Source organism: Triticum aestivum, chromosome 5A, assembly GCF_018294505.1.
Source record: "Triticum aestivum cultivar Chinese Spring chromosome 5A, IWGSC CS RefSeq v2.1, whole genome shotgun sequence".
In the NCBI taxonomy this organism is placed as follows: Eukaryota; Viridiplantae; Streptophyta; class Magnoliopsida; order Poales; family Poaceae; genus Triticum; species Triticum aestivum.
In genome coordinates, this window is record NC_057806.1 from 706,972,103 (window position 1) to 706,988,892 (window position 16,790).

The following is a 16,790-nucleotide window of genomic DNA, read 5'->3' on the forward strand; positions in this document are numbered from 1 at the left end:
AGGGGAGGGGAGATGTTAGGAATGATCTTACTTTGTATCTAATGAATGGAATAACAGCCCCTGTCATGACTAGCATTATGCGAAGACTATCATGTGGAGGTCTGTCGGTTGTAAACAGCCATGACCATTCCAACCAGCTAGTGGTGATAACATCAGCACTTGATGGAGGAGAAGGTTGGACTCTCCTAAAAAGGAAATGTATGTGAGTCATTCTATCATATAATCTTCCCAAATATAGTAGTACTCAAAAGCCACGCTGATAGTTCATGAGGAGATGTCATAGTGGGCATTGCCTTTCTCCCAACAACCCAGAGATGGGACGACTCTTTGTTATGTCTTGCTAGAATTGACAAAACGTTTTATAAAAATACAAATGTGAATAGGTTATGAATAATTAGCAAAGTATAGAAGAGAATCAAATTGAAGAATAATGGGATCCAAAAAATTACAATAGGTACAAAAAAGGCAAGAAATAATGGAGTATGTGGCACCACAAGTTGCTGCAAAGACATGGATGGCTCATTTTGTGGAGAAAAAAATGTGGCTAATTCCGATCTCAAAGCAGCAGGTTGATGCATGGTCGACGCTATCATTTCGGTGCAAATGGCCGGCTGGCAATTCTTAGTTCGCCCTGGAGCAGATGCGCCTGACCTGACCCTGTGGGAAAATCAAGGGGCTGATGTTCCCCATCTTCACCATGGCTGCGGCAAAGGCGTTGTTGAACGCATCCTGGTTAGATGCGAAGCCGTCAATGATGTCTTCGGTGGCACCACCGGCAAGGGTGTAGAGCACCTGGTCGGAGTGTAGGAGCCCCTTATTGAGCTTGAGGTTGACGAAGTAGGCGTTGTCGAACATGTCCGGGGTCGTATCGTCCAATGGGGCCAAGTTGCTGTCGCCAGAGCCGGTTAGCTGAGGGCAGGTGGCCTTGCGCGACGTCGCCAAGGCCGGGTCAATGTTCTCCTCGCTGTAGAGCCTGGTCCTGAAGTTCTTGCACTGCGCCCGCCCTATGGTGTGCGCACCAGAGAGGGCGACCATATCGGTGTGGTTGAGCCCCTTGGCGGCGAAGCGGGTGATGAGGTCGGTGACGCTAAGTGATGGGGCAGGCAGGTCACGGTTGGCCAGTGTCTCGCTAGCCGTGTCGGAGTCCCTCCTCCCCAGAGAGACTGTCCATGACGGCCCTCCTACCTACACAAGTGAAGCCGATGAGTACTAACCTCAGTTCAAAACCGTGACACGCATGCAAACAGATTATTAATTAAAAAGGGGTTGAAAGATCATGTTAGTTCTTACCGCGACGACGGAATCGCGAGCGGCGACGGCGAGGATGTCGGCGCAGGAGACGGTGCGCTTGCACGCCTGCTCCACATTGGACTTGATTTGGTCGATGACGTCGAAGCCTCGCAGCGATCCCACGTTCCCGAACGCGTTCCGCTCGTTGCCAGCCAGCAGAACGGACGCGTCGCAGCCCTGCTTGTACGTAGCCAGGCACGGTTAACCGCTGGTGTTCAGCAAATGAAATCGATCCAAACAATAACAAGTAGTGTGTGAAGGACTTGCTTGGACAAAGCAGTCATGGAAGTGCAGCCGGAGCAGCGACGCAGCCATGCGGGGGTCGCTGCTCACGGCGGCCACCACACCGTTCTTGATGGTGGCCAGCGCCCCGGGGCACGACGCGTCGTAGAACGTCGGGGACATCTGCGCCGACGCCACCGCAGCCAGGCACAGGAGCAACACCACTGACAGAGATGAAGACGCCATCACAACTACCTGCGTGTTGGTCGCTATAGGCCGGAGAGCTATTTACTTTTGTGGTGGATGCGGATGTAATGGCCTGCATTTCATGCAGATATATATAGCTATTCCTAGGATTTTTGTGGCGTTCCATCTACTGCTAGGCGCTAGCTGTTTGATCTACATCGTGCACGGATGTATTTTGCATAGAGGCAAATTAATTAGAGTAGACATGTTTTGCGAGGAGTTAATTAATTTGGATATTACTAGCAAGTAGACATGTTTTGCTAAGTACGTGCACGGATCGATGTATCATGCATAGATGGCACTCAAGTCAACGAAATTCAGAAACTATATAGTCATTTTCTTTTCTTTTTTTGTGGGGAAAAATATTCCACATTATTTTGAGGTATAGCTTTGTTCCAGGTCAACTTCTCTATATTATTTTTTCAAAAAAATAAAAACTTCCCTATATTATTATTTGACCAAGTGTTGCATAATGTACTATGCGTCGTGCGTGCACGGGCGTGTATGTCATGCATACAGCGCACGGTCATAGCAGACCTGGAATCGAATATCCAACGTCGCTTCAACGTCTTAGACTACGGCAACATACGCGTCATTCTACATTCGATGTATCCGATGATCTTTGTTGGAGTCTGAACGAGGGTAGCAAGAGAGAGATCGTGTAACACTTCCTTGATTATTGATTGGGGTTACACAGAGTATTTGACAAAAAACTATCACATTAGGGGTTGCCGTCCCACAGAACTACCACATTCAAAAACGTGACTGATAACTATCAAATTTTTTTAATTTTGTAACTTAAAACTATCACTTTTGAACAGGGCCGGTCCTGAGAATTTAGGGGCCCGGGGCGAGAATAAAAATTAGGGGCCCTTACTATATATTGTTTGGCTGGGCTATGGTGCTCTTAAGATAATCATTATGGTGATTATAGGAAAATACATAATAAATGCGCATATATATTACCTACATGAAATATTGCCAACAAACATCATAAAAAGTCCGCCTCACAAGTTTTTTAATGATACATACAAAAGCAATATATTTATATGAAATAGTTTATACACAGTGCTATGAATAAAGAAATTCCAAGTTTAGACGATTTAAACGCGTTTATGACAGACGGGGCCCACCCATCAGGGCTGACGTGGCGACAAAGTTAGACCCGTTTGTTTTGACCGTCAAGTTGGCCGTTATGACAAGTGGGGCCCACACGTCATCGTCGACCTTCCTCCTCCTCCTTCTCCCGTCTCTCTCAGGCATTTCATCAAGCACCTTCCGTGCATCTAAGGGAAAGAGGCGATGGAAGCGAGGTCGCGTTGGAGGTGGCGAGCATGCTCGGCGCCACCGTGTCTGGGCTATAGGCGTGCGACGGCAGCGTGCTGCCGCTGGCTGAGGACCTCCTCCTCGCGCCCCGGTAACGGCAACAGCATGCAGCGGCGCCGACCCGATATTGCATGCAGACGGTAGCTGGCAAGCTTGCACCTGCTCCGGGCGCGCGCGGTCGCGAATGTCCGCGGCGCTGGCCAGCGGCGAGGCGCTCGGCCATGAGGACGGAGGGGTTCGTGGAGGCGGAGGCGCTAGACGGAGGAAAGCACGCGCGCGCCGGTGCACAGCAGCAGGAGGACCAAAGCAGGGGCAACAGTGAAAAAGCCAGCATGCGACGGGAAGTAGCTTGAGGGCTCGCCGGAGTTTCTGTCGAGGCAGGGGCGCGAGGCACACAGGTGCCATGGCTGCACGAGCTCGCGTCTAAGGGAGAGGACGGGCAGCTCGGGCGCTGCGGCGGTGCGTGGTTTTGGCGCACGCCTGCGTGGTAGAGGGGGCGGTGTGGCTCGGTCCTGGGGTCAGGGATGGCAGCTGGATGAGCACGCTCACGTCCGTCGTCGGCCGGAGTTCACCGGCTTTCCTCCATGCACATAAGATGTTTGTTGAAATACCAAAGAGAGAGAGAGAGAGAGGAGGAGGAGGAGGAGGAAGAAGAAGATTGATGTGGGCCCCACTTGTCATAACGGTCAACACTAATGGTCAAAACAAACATAGTTGACTTTGCCGCCATGTCAGCCCTGGTGAGTGGGTCCCGCATGTCATAAATGTGTTTAAATCGTCTAAACTTGCCATTTTTCAAAAGTGGTAGTTTTTAGTCACAAAATTAGAATTTTTTGGTAGTTGTCAGTCACTTTTTTGAATGTGGTAGTTTTGTGGGACGGTAACCCCTAATGTGGTAGTTTTTTGTCAAATACTCGGTTACACAAGTACATATATATTGGCTGTTACAACAGAATTACACTAGTCTAGCCTAAGGAATAGGACCACTACAGAAGCACGTTCGCTAACACCCCGCCGCAGTCATGTCGTCGATGCCTGAGGAGATACAGAGACTGGACCTGAAGTGCTGGAAAACGGATGTCGGCAAACCCTTCGTCATGATATCGGTTAGCTGTTGAGCTGTTGGAACATGTACAGGAACATGTACAACACGGAACTCGCCAATGGCCCACCTTTTCCCGGATGAAATGAATGTCAAGCTCTATGTGCTTCGGGCTCCGATGATGAACCAGATTAATAGACATGTACACGGCTGATACATTATTGCAGAAGATGACTATGGCCTTCGATTGAGAGACGGAGAGCTCACCAAGCAGCTGCCTCAACCATACACAATCAGCGACCACATTCGCCAGGGCGCGGTATTCTGCTTCTGCACTGGATCGAGAGACGATGACTTGTCACTTTTGGAGGACCAGCTGACGATCGTGTCACCAAGATACACGCAGTAACCAGAGGTAGACCGGCGAGTGTCAGGGCACCCAGCCCAGTCCGCGTCCGAATACGCGATGATGTATGTCGATGAAGATGCTAGAAGAAGAAGAAGACCATGCTGGAGCGTGCCGCGGACATACCGTAGAATACGCTTGATGAGGGCGCGGTGACTGTCCCGCGGGTCATGCATGTGAAGGCAAGCTTGTTGCACCGCATACGCCAGATCCGGACGCGTCATTGTGAGATATTGCAAGCCCCGGTAAGGCTGCGACACTCTGACAGGTCGGACACGGGAGCGCCGGCGGCAGCGGCGACCTTTGGGGCCATGTCCACTGGTGTTGAGGCAGCATGGCATTGGGACATGCCGGCGCGGCGAAGAAGCTCCTCGGCATACTGGGCCTGGTTGAGGAAGAACCCCCGTGTTGTACGTTGCACGCGGATGCCGAGGAAGTAGTGAAGATCGCCCATATCTGTCATGGCAAACTCCTGTTGTAGCTTGTCGACGATGGAGCGAAGAAGGGGCGTTGAGGATGCCGCAAGTACGATATCATCAACATACAGAAGAAGATGGGTGATGACCCATAAGTGTAGGGGATCTATCGTAGCCTTTTTGATAAGTAAGAGTGTCGAACCCAACGAGGAGCAGAAGGAAATGATAAGCAGTTTTCAGTAAGGTATTCTTTGCAAGCACTGAAATTATCGGTAACAGATAGTTTTGTGATAAGGTAATTTGTAACGAGTAGCAAGTAATAAAAGTAAATAAGATGCAGCAAGATGGCCCAATCCTTTTTGTAGAAAAGGACAAGCCTGGACAAACTCTTATATGAAGTAAAGCGCTCCCGAGGACACATGGGAATTATCGTCAAGCTAGTTTTCATCACGATCATATGATTCACGTTCGGTACTTTGATAATTTGATATGTGGGTGGACCGGTGCTTGGCTGTTGTCCTTACTTGGACAAGCATCCCACTTATGATTAACCCCCATTGCAAGCATCTGCAACTACAACAGAAGTATTAAGGTAAACCTAACCATAGCATGAAATGTATGGATCCAAAGCAGCCCCTTACGAAGCAACGCATAAACTAGGGTTTAAACTTTTGTCACTCTAGCAATCCATCATCTACTTATTATTCCCAATGCCTCCCTCTAGGCCCAAACAATGGTGAAGTGTCATGTAGTCGATGTTCACATGACACCACTAGAGGGATGACAACATACATCTCATCAAAATATCGAACGAATACCAAATTCACATGACTACTAATAGCAAGACTTCTCTCATGTCCTCAGGAACAAACGTAACTACTCACAAAGCATATTCATGTTCATAATCAGAAGGGTATTAATATGCATAATAGATCTCAACATATGATCTTCCACCAAGTAAACCAACTAGCATCAACTACAAGGAGTAATCAACACTACTAGCAACCCACAGGTACCAATCTAAGGTTTGGATACAAAGATTGGATACAAAAAATGAACTAGGGTTTGAGATGAGATGGTGCTGGTGAAGATGTTGATGGAGATTGACTCCCTCACGATGAGAGGATCGTTGGTGATGACGATGGTGATGATTTCCCCCAGCCGGAGGGAAGTGTCCCCGGCAGAACAGCTCTGCCGGAGCCCTAGATTGGTTCCGCCAAGGTTCCGCCTCGTGGCGGCGGAGTTTCGTCCCGAAAGCTTGCTTATTATTTTTTTATCAGACGAAAGATCTCATATAGCAGAAGATGAGCATCGAAGGGCCATCGGGGGCCCACGAGGCAGGGGCGCGCCCAGGGGGTAGGGCGCGCCCCCCACCCTCGTGGCCAGGGTGTGGGCCCCCTCTGCTATTTTCTTCGCTCAGTATTTTTTATTATTTCCGAAAATAACTTCCGTGGAGTTTCAGTACTTTTGGAGTTGTGCGGAATAGATATCTAATATTTGCTCCTTTTCCAGCCCAGAATTTCAGCTGCCGGCATTCTCCCTCTTTATGTAAACCTTGCAAAATAAGATAGAATAGGCATAAGTATTGTGACATAATGTGTAATAACAACCCATAATGCAATAAATATCGATATAAAAACATGATGCAAAATGGACGTATCAACTCCCCCAAGCTTAGACCTCGCTTTTCCTCAAGCGAAAGCCGAAATCGAAAAATATGTCCACATGTTTAGAGATAGATGTGTCGATAAAAATAAAATACAGACATGAGGGCATCATGATCATTCTTAAAATAGCAATATATATATATATATATATATATATATATATATATATATATATATATATATATATATATATATATATATATATATATATATATATATATATATATAGGGTCGCGCTATTCGTCACTCTGGGTGAGGAATAGTTATTCTTCACCCCCTCTATTTTACCATCAATGCATCATAATTTTATGTTCCGTAAGTTTTGTCTTATTTCCGACGCAAAAAGGAATCATAAGAAAATATATAATCGCCGTAAAAAATATTTTATGTTATGTAAAATTACAAACCTAAAAATATAGTCTAAAATACACATAAACTGCAAATTTTCTTGTCTTATGACCTATATTTTTATTTTCTTATGTCAAATTTTACATAGTGAATCAATAGAAATGTAACTATTTGAATTCGAAACGTAATTTAATTATGAATTGATCGTAAGATTACCTCGGGTGAACAATAACTTATTATGCACTCTGGGTGATGAATAGTAACACTATATATATATAGTGTTACTATTCATCACCCAGGGTGCATAATAAGTTATATATATATATATATAGTGTTACTATTCATCACCCAGAGTGCATAATAACACTATATAATTAAATATATATATATAGTGTTACTATTCATCATCCAGGGTGCATAATAACACTATATAATTAAAATATATATATATAGTGTTAATATTCATCGCCCAGGGTGCATAATAAGTTATTGTTCACCCGAGGTAATGTTACGATCATCGCACCCTGGGTGATGAATAATAACACTATATACTTACGATCATCTCATAATTAAATTACGTTTCGAATTCAAATAGTTACATTCCTATTGATTCACTACGTAAAATTTGACATAAGAAAATAAAAATATAGATCATAAGACAAGAAAATTTATAGTTTATGTGTATTTTAGACTATATTTTTACGTTTGTAATTTTACATAACATAAAATATTTTTTACGGCAATTATAAATTTTCTTACGGTCCCTTTTTACGTCGAAAATAAGACAAAATTACGAAACATAAAATTACGGTGCATTGATCGTAAAAAGAGGAGGATGAAGAATAATTATTCCTCACCCAGGGTGACGAATAGCGCGACCCTATATATATATAGGAAAATGGTTGTGTACTCCTGGGAGTACGTACTCCCGCTTCTCATATACCACATAGATGAATCTTTTATACCACTTTATTATTTTTAATATACTTCATTAGTAATTATTAGATACCCCAAAATGAGTTTCATGAAAAAATTTATGTGAGTCTACATGTTTTTAAATGTTTACATATATACTGATCTGTTTGTACGTGAAAAAGGTATATTACAAAAAGTACATCGCAGATGATATTTTTTCAACAAAACTCGTATTGGGGTATCTTAAAATATTTAATGAAGTATATTGAGAATAATAAAGAGGTATAATTAATACATATATGATGTATATTGAGAATGGGAGTACATACTCCCAGGAGTACAGAAGAGGAGTCATATATATATATATATATATATATATATATATATATATATATATATATATATATATATATATATATATATAAAGAGAGAGAAAGTCTATTAGTAACCCTGGGTGAAGAATTACCTATTCTCCACCCCGGTCGGACGACCCAGCCACACTCGCATGCAACCTGGCTCTTGGTGAGGTAATTTATTTGCTCAAAAGAAAAGCCAAGATAATTTATTTTTACCTAGCAACTGCTTAGCTAGCCCACTCCCCGCAGTTTCTGGAATATTGGGAGAGGAAGCGCCGAGCGGCGGGTGGTTTCAGCGGCGAGCCGCCGCGGGTGGAGTCGGATGCGTGCGACGCCGGGGGTGGCCCCGTTTGCCGGTGGCAGCGTCGAGGCGAGCAGTATTTCGCGGCGTTTCGCAACCTCTTCGACCGACGGGCGCGCCACGACCCACCTCCATCCCTCGCTCCCTTCGTCGCCCGGGCGATGACCTGACTTCCGTTCCCAGTTCCCGACCCCAAGCTCCTGCACTGGCCTCTCGTCGCCGCGCCGCGCCGGACTCGACCCCTCCTTTCTTTTTGATATGCACGACAGCAGGATGACCCCGATTGGAGTGAGGCTCGCGAGAAGCGACCCCCTTCCCACGACTGGTTCATAGCGCTGACGAGGTGGACGTTGTCGCTGTCAATCCTCCGGCGAGCTCCGCGTAAGATGCCCAGGCTCCATGGCTTCGTCTCCTACATGGTACCAAGCCATTCCCAGGTTTTTTCGCTTTCTCTCTCCCTCTGTAGGCGTTGTCATGCGTGCGTGTGTGTTCTTATTAGTCATTTTGCTACTGATGCTTAGATTAATTAGCATATTATGCAGGACAAGTATTGTGCTGGAAGCTCCATTAGTAATGTGATAAAGACAGGAGTCAATTTACATCTCTGACCATCTTAGATCTTGCCTTACTAGCTAGATTTATGATTTGGATTTGCTCTGTGTATAAGTTTATTCTCATTCAGGAATCAGCTAATGTACCACAATAGCATTTCTGTCATTCTAATTCCCGAAAGTATTTTAGAAATCCCATATTATTAATTGCTGATTGGATGGTTGCAAACCTAGATTTTCCCTTTTTTTTAAATGCCATGTAATGTTTCTTTAGGGTTTATAAACATATCTTGGTCTAAATCTGCATTTGTAAATTTGGTTTCTTCATTTCTGTTAGCTTGATTGATCTGCATTCCATGTCATACAAAACAATAACCTTCTCTTCTTTATTTTGTGATTTTAAAAATTGTTATTTCGTTGGTTTAAGGAACCCTTGGAACTCTCCATGATGGATGACCAGATGTTTATTTTCCCTTGCTTGCCATCATGCCATGATTCTTGGCCTTGATATTTTCAAATCAAATCATGATCCGGGGGAATCAATTAAGGGTGCATGTACTTCATCTTCTTGTGATTGTGCAGATGATGGCCATTTAGCCATTTATATATATAGTAACTCTATTAATAAGTAATAACGCACCCTGGTCGATCGACCGAGTCAGATTTCTCTTCGGTCTAATCCAATCAACGTGTTGTGCCTCTCCACGCATGAGGTAAAATCTTTTAGGTGCTAACTTAAGTCGTTTGCAAAAAAAAGCTTTATGTTCGTGGTAGCTATAGCCCGCTTTCTCGAGCTCGTCGTTTCCTATTCTAATCATGGTGGCCGATTCCCTAAAAAAATCATGGCGGCATGCGGTTTTCGACGGCGACTAGCTTGGGCGTGGTGGCCGACATCTAAGTGACCGGCGGATGGGTCGGATGGCATGGTGGTCGGAAGAAAGGCTGGGTGGATTGGGGAGCAGCGGTGGACCATGGTGGGGTTGTGACGACGTGGTGCTCGGCGGAAATGTCGACAAGGCATGTGGGTTGTGGCCTCAGTGTTGGGCAAAGCGGCTTGTGGTAGCCTGTTGGCCGCGGGAACGGTGTAGGCTCCTCACGGCGCTGCTTCAAATGTGAGCGATTTGTGTTGCTTGCTCCACTATGCGCTAGTGATTTTAATCCAAATCTCTTCAACGACCCATGAAGAACCTGTTGAACATGCTAATTGAATACGAGCCAACCCGTGAAGATGCAAATTGCTATTAGCATAACTAATTTGTTTTGTTGAATTTGTTTAGAGGGTGAATCACAGCGGCGCCGAGCAGATGTCGAATTTTATTTTTCTGTCTTTGAACAGACGTCCTATTTGACTTGTTTTCAGTGCACATATATTGTTTCATCAATTAGTAATGCAAATTAGCTGCTACTTCATTTTTCTTGTCTGTATTTTCTTTGCAATCAGTAAGGAACTCAAAGACTGATGTGCATTTGCTCACTGCATTCTTCTCCATATTATTTCTGTACATCTTAGGATAGATTATGATAGCTGTAGCAACAATGGCTTAACCTTTAGTATATAGTTGAAATCTTGCACATATCTCTCTTGATTTATTTATCTTGTCTGCTGTCCTGCACCAATACTTGATGAAAGAAAATATCATAGTAAAATTTGAGAGCTATAACTTTCCAGAAACTTATAGTTTCTGTATACCAAGGTTTTCTTCCAGTGATTCAATCCTTGTTCAAGTGCTGACATACATAAACTTAAACGTCCAAAAAATGTGTGCAAATGTTTATCTCTGTAAATATAACAAGCTTTTACAGTCAGGAGTAAATTTACAAACGCTGGTCTGAATTCCGAACATTCTAATACCATCTTGGCATCTTCCACACATAAAAATATGGTGTGCAGCAGCACCGTATAAATAGGTTTCTCTAGTTTCTTCAGGTGGTTTCGACTACTCCCTCCGTTCCTTTATATACGTTGTATTTCTTTTTTGATAAAATTCCACAATGTAAAGTGCATTTCTTCCAATTCCTCAAAAATCTGTTTTTAGCCCTCTAGTAAAAAGGAAAGTATCTTTTCCCCGATTGCATGTATCTCTTCTTGTAAAGAGATAAAGGAAAGTATCTCTCTCCTGATTGTGCATATATCTTACTTTCCTAGCTTAAATGATTTACTTGCCACTGATAAATGATTTAGTCAAGGTTAATTTTGTCCTAACTTGTGTATAATTGTGTGCCTTGGTCACCGTGCTGAAAATTATACACCTTACATAAAGGAATGGAGGGAGTATCATAGAAAGGTTTGTGCAAGACTCATGCTAGGTCCGATTAGATGGTGAAAAATCACTGTTGGATCTTAGAACTCTCTTTACTTTCAGCATTCTTAGGTAGGAGCGTGGCTGATGGATTATGGAGAGTACCTTTGAAACTAATGTTCATCTTTTCAGCTTATAGTTGTCCATGGTTACATTTTGTATCTAACGAGTAGCTGCAATGATACTAGTACATGTAACAATTTTCCAAGTACTAGAACTTTTTCAGTAATTGTTACAGAAACATTAGGGTCATTCAGATGAGGATGGCGCAAAGGCTGAATGGAAGTACATCTTTGCAGAAATTGTAGGTTCATTCAGATGGGGATTTTGCATCCTCTTAGTATTTGAAATGCAAAGGTCTGAGTTTGGCCAAAAGAACACCAATGTCCATCTCAAGATTGACTGGAGATTGTTTTGCTACAGAAAGATAGTTTTCTCTACAGATATTGATTTTTTTAGATGATACTTTGTCAAGCAGTATACTGATTTTTTTATTTATGTGTGTTGAACTCACATCGCCTATGTTCATTGTAAGAAGACCTAGTTAATTTATCCAAGTGCTTTTTGAGTAGTTATGCCGTGGTGTAATGAACCATTTTAGTAATTCTTATGTCTTGCAATAGTACCCAGGAATCATTTTGTGTGTGATCTAGAGCTAATGAGGTGAAACACGCGAAGATAATCTAGTAGATAATTGTTGTGCAATACATTGGAGTAAATGCAGAGAAGAAATCCAGAACCAAGAAGTCAACATTAGTTTTCTCAGATAAACACTTAAAATCACAGTTATTGACCAGACTAGCACAATATTCTGAAAACACATACAAATTACAAGAACAAATTACCACTCGTACCTCTACAAGGAAATTTGATAAGCATGATTTTATAGACAAAATAACTCATATGATGAATGCATTGCACACTAATCAAGTGGGGTACTAATATAGGAACACGTCACTGTAAGTCACCAAAGCTTTCGTTGCTCACTCCGTAAGATTACGACATCATCGTTTGATTTCTACACTACCACTTTGATGCGACATGTAGGTTGCTTACATGCACGATGTAAATTATTCGCATGCATGAGGTAATATTACATTAATCCCCTTTGCTTTACGGAACAGAGATTGGTTCCTTGGTTTAGGCTGTAATATTACCTCTAGTCCTTCTGTTTCTTACGATCTTGGAGGTATAGCCGTGAGAGATGGGCTGGGGTGAGGAATAAGAATTCCTCACCCAGGGTGATGAATAGCTATATATAGGGTCGCGCTATTCGTCACCCTGGGTGAGGAATAGTTATTCTTCACCCTCCCCCCTCTATTTTACCATCAATGCACCGTAATTTTACGTTCCGTAAGTTTTGTCTTATTTCCGACGCAAAAAGAGACCGTAAGAAAATATATAATCGCCGTAAAAAATATTTTATGTTATGTAAAATTACAAACGTAAAAACATAGTCTAAAATACACATAAACTGTAAATTTTCTTATCTTATGACCTATATTTTTATTTTCTTATATCAAATTTTACATACTGAATCAACAGGAATGTAACTATTTGAATTCCAAACGTAATTTAATTATAAAATGATCGTAAGATTACCTCGGATCGTAATATAGTGTTACTATTCATCACCCAGGGTACAGAATAAATTATTCCTCATCCGAGGTAATCTTACGATCATTTTATAATTAAATTACGTTTGGGATTCAAATAGTTACATTTCTATTGATTCACTACATAAAATTTGACATAAAAAATAAAAATATAGGTCATAAGACAAAAATTTTTGCAGTTTATGTGTATTTTAGAATATGTTTTTACGTTTGTAATTTTACATAATATAAAATATTTTTTTACAGCAATTATATATTTTCTTACGGTCTCTTTTTTCGTTGGAAATAAGACAAAACTTACGAAACGTAAAATTACGATGCATTGATGGTAAAATAGAGGGGGGTGAAGAATAACTATTCCTCACCCAGGGTGACGAATAGCGCGACCCAGGGTGACGAATAGCCGGTCTATTCTGATAATATTATCAGAATAGTTATTTTGATAACACTTCCGCACTGCACACTCAATGCAAGTGCACGTCATTGTTTGAACCAAGTGTGCTGCAGTACTCACACGAGTGAACTTCGTGTCGAAAAAAACTGCACGCAGTGTTTTTCCGGTACTGTTTTTGCTCTAATTTTTTAACCATTTATCGGAACGAGGCGTATAATATGCCGTTGAAAAGATATTGATTAGGCGCAACTTCGCCATGTTGAACACTTTTCGAGATTCCTCTCAGTTTAAGAGCAGTTTTAAAAATCATGCGGCGGATGATGAGTGGCAGCGAGTGTATTTTCATGATTGTTCCTAAACCGCTCATCGGAATAAGGCAAATGATACGCCGTTTGAAAGATATCATCGAGGCGCATCTTTTTCATATCTATTATTTTCTCTAATTCGTTACCGTTTAAGAGCAGTTTCGAATTTACTAAATCGCGGAATTCTGTTTTTTGAAATTTTTACAATTTTTGGTATTGTTTTTGCTTTTGGTTTTGAACCGTTTGTCAAAACGAGGCGTGTAATACGTCGTTGGAAAGTTATGGACAAGGCGCAACTTTCATATGTATAAATGGTTTTGAGATTCCTTACAGTTTTAAGTTAATTTTGAAAATCATGCGGTGGACGACAAGTGGCAGCGGCCGTTTTTCGCAAAAATTTTACAAACCGGTTGTCGAAATGATTCAAATGATATGCCATTGGAAAGATATCAATGAGACGCAACTTTTTCATGTAGAACACTCTCTCTAATTCCTTACAGTTTAAGAGCAGTTTTAAATTTACCGAAATGCGGACACTCTGTTTTTCGCGACACCCAAATCGACGTGGGTACTTCATCTGACAGAAAACCGAACTGCATCAGACGGTCAAGTGAACTTCATGATTTCTTTTGTCGAACATATATTTTTCTCAGACAAGTTTTTGTTGTCTTTTTTTCAAAAAAATTATGAACAAGAGTGGACCACAAAAACAGTGGCAAGTGAGCTGCGACATATATCGTAGTGAACCGCATGATTCCTTTTTGTCTTCTTTTGTAACTTTTGTGATGAAACACGTGGTACCTCATCAGATATGTACTGCAAGGAAAAGCCGAGCGAACTGCGCTGTTCTTTTCTACATTTTTTGTTTAGTTTTTGTGTGGAAGCAAAAGTATGTGTACAACCGGTCTGCATTTCTTTTTACAACCGGTTACTTTTTTATGCATTAGATACAAGAGATGAACTGCAGAGATGCCCTCAACCATTCAAATCACACATTATAAATGAAAATATAAGCACAAAGGAACCTAAATGCAACATGCAGGCGGTGGAGTTGCACTGAGGCTGCAATGAACCCTGTGTACTACATCAGTCAGATGAGTGCACTGCTTCGGACTGAAACCGCACTGCATCAGACAGGCAACGGAAGTGCATGAATGAACCGCGACATGTATCAAAGTGAAATACTAAGCAATATATCAGCACAGAGAAGAGAACAGTACACGATGGAAAACTAAACCGCAGGGACGAGGCAAGTGGACTGCATCTATTTTTCTTCCACACAACAACAGAGTGAGCTGCATAGAAGAATCAACCTTTTCTAATTATAATCTTCCAAAAAAAGTTACACTTGGCATTGGAGGGAACTGCTGTGCAAGAGAAGATCACTGCAGCAACGAAACAAGTGAGCTGCACTTCAAAAAGTACCGTTGTTATCTTCAATGCATGTTTAGGGAGAGTTGTACGTCTATGGACTACGAGACGGGGCGAATGTACTGCAATGCTTATTTCTTTAATCCACAGTACAAACACATTAAAATTACAAATGACGGGGGACTTCAAAAAATAAATCCACAATTTTTTTCCGCAGGTGCACTGCATGTCCAACCCCCACAGTACTGCGCCTGTACACCCGTGGGACTGCAACCGAAACATGGAAAATGCAAGAATGTCATCCGTGAGCAAAAAGAAGATATAATGAACTACAAAAAGGATATAGTGAAGTGCATGGCAGAAGTTCATCGAGCGGTGGGAGCTCTCGACGGATCCGGTCGCGGCGAACAACAGGTGGTCGAGGGCCGAGCTAGAGAGGAGGAAGGGGGAGCTCCGCCGTTTGTCGGAGGGGAGATGTTGCGGGCGCCGCCGCTGTGCGCCGAGGAGAACAACAACGGGGCCTGTCGGGGCGGCCGCGAACTGCAGGCTGAGCTGCGGTGAGCTTCACACTGGGCCGCAATGAGCTACACGCCAGGTTATCGGCGTCATCATCCTGGGGCCATACCCGTGTCGTTGCCTTTTCTATGGATGCGGGAGCGATGCCTCCACCTAATCTCATCCATAGCGGGCGAATCCCGTCCCCGGCGACCGAATCCTATCTCATGCAGCCACTAAAGTAGAGGGGAGGTGTGGACTCGGGAGGTAGCTTCCCGGATCCGGCACTCGGCGGGGCTCCGAATGCTAGTGGGCTCACCCGGGCAGGGGGGAGAGGGCATGCGGCCATGGTGGGGTGGATTTGGGTGGCCGTGGGGTACTGGGTGGTTGACGATGAGGATCCCGCCGGATCCATTGGTGGCTGGGCTAGGAGGCAGCCCTGAGCGTCAGCGGCGGCCGGGAGGAGAAGGTGAAGGCAGGAGAAGAGAGTCACGGCGGGGATCTGGGGGTAGAGTTGCTGCTTGGGCGGGTGCCCCTCACCGGAGAAGGTGGGGAGGTTGGGGGCGACAGCTCGGGGTGGGGCGGGCCATGCTGGAGAAGGTGGGAAGGGTGATGCGGCCGCACGGGGTGAGACGCTGTGCCGGAGAAGGCGGCGCGCGGCAGTGGGTCGGGGGGATGTGGGAGGAAGGTGGATGTGTCGAGGGGGGAGTGGGGGAGTTGGGGAGATGGGCCCGATGGGGTGGGATTGTGACGCCCGGGTAATTAAGCTACAGTGATCCTCTGCTAGTGTTGCCACGTCACCTCGATTATAGTTGCTAATCTCGAGTTAGTTCAAAACGGTTTTGAAATTCAATTCAAAATTATGATGGTGATAAAAGTTTTCAAAAATTAAAACTAAAATGTTCGGGGGTTGTCAAATATTACAAAGTTAATTATGGTGGAGTAAACACATTTTTATAAAATGTTTAAATGCTCAAAGGTAAATAAAACAGCAGCAAAAGAAATTAAGTAAATGCCTTTTGTATTTTGTAAAATATTAAACTATTTTATTTAGCTGCCCAAATTAATGTGGCAGTGGTATCTTTAACATACCATATTTAGGTGTTGTTCTCACATTCTATAAAATTGAAATAAGTTAATAAAACCGAAAAGATTAAATAAAAGAAAAGGGAAAAAGAAAACAAAAGGAAAAAAAAGAAAAAGAAAAAAAGGAGCAACCCCCC

General features: G+C 43.2%; 1 protein-coding gene across 1 annotated transcript; it reads right to left on the bottom strand.

The window, feature by feature from the left end:
- Positions 1 to 403: 403 nt before the first annotated feature.
- Positions 404 to 1,798, bottom strand: LOC123108558 (peroxidase 2-like). The gene is made up of 3 exons (XM_044530327.1): positions 1,558 to 1,798; positions 1,291 to 1,467; positions 404 to 1,185 (listed from the first exon to the last, which is right to left on the bottom strand). Exons 1-3 carry the CDS (start codon positions 1,756 to 1,758, stop codon positions 622 to 624), a joined length of 942 nt encoding a protein of 313 aa, XP_044386262.1. The 5' UTR covers positions 1,759 to 1,798; the 3' UTR covers positions 404 to 621.
- Positions 1,799 to 16,790: the final 14,992 nt, after the last annotated feature.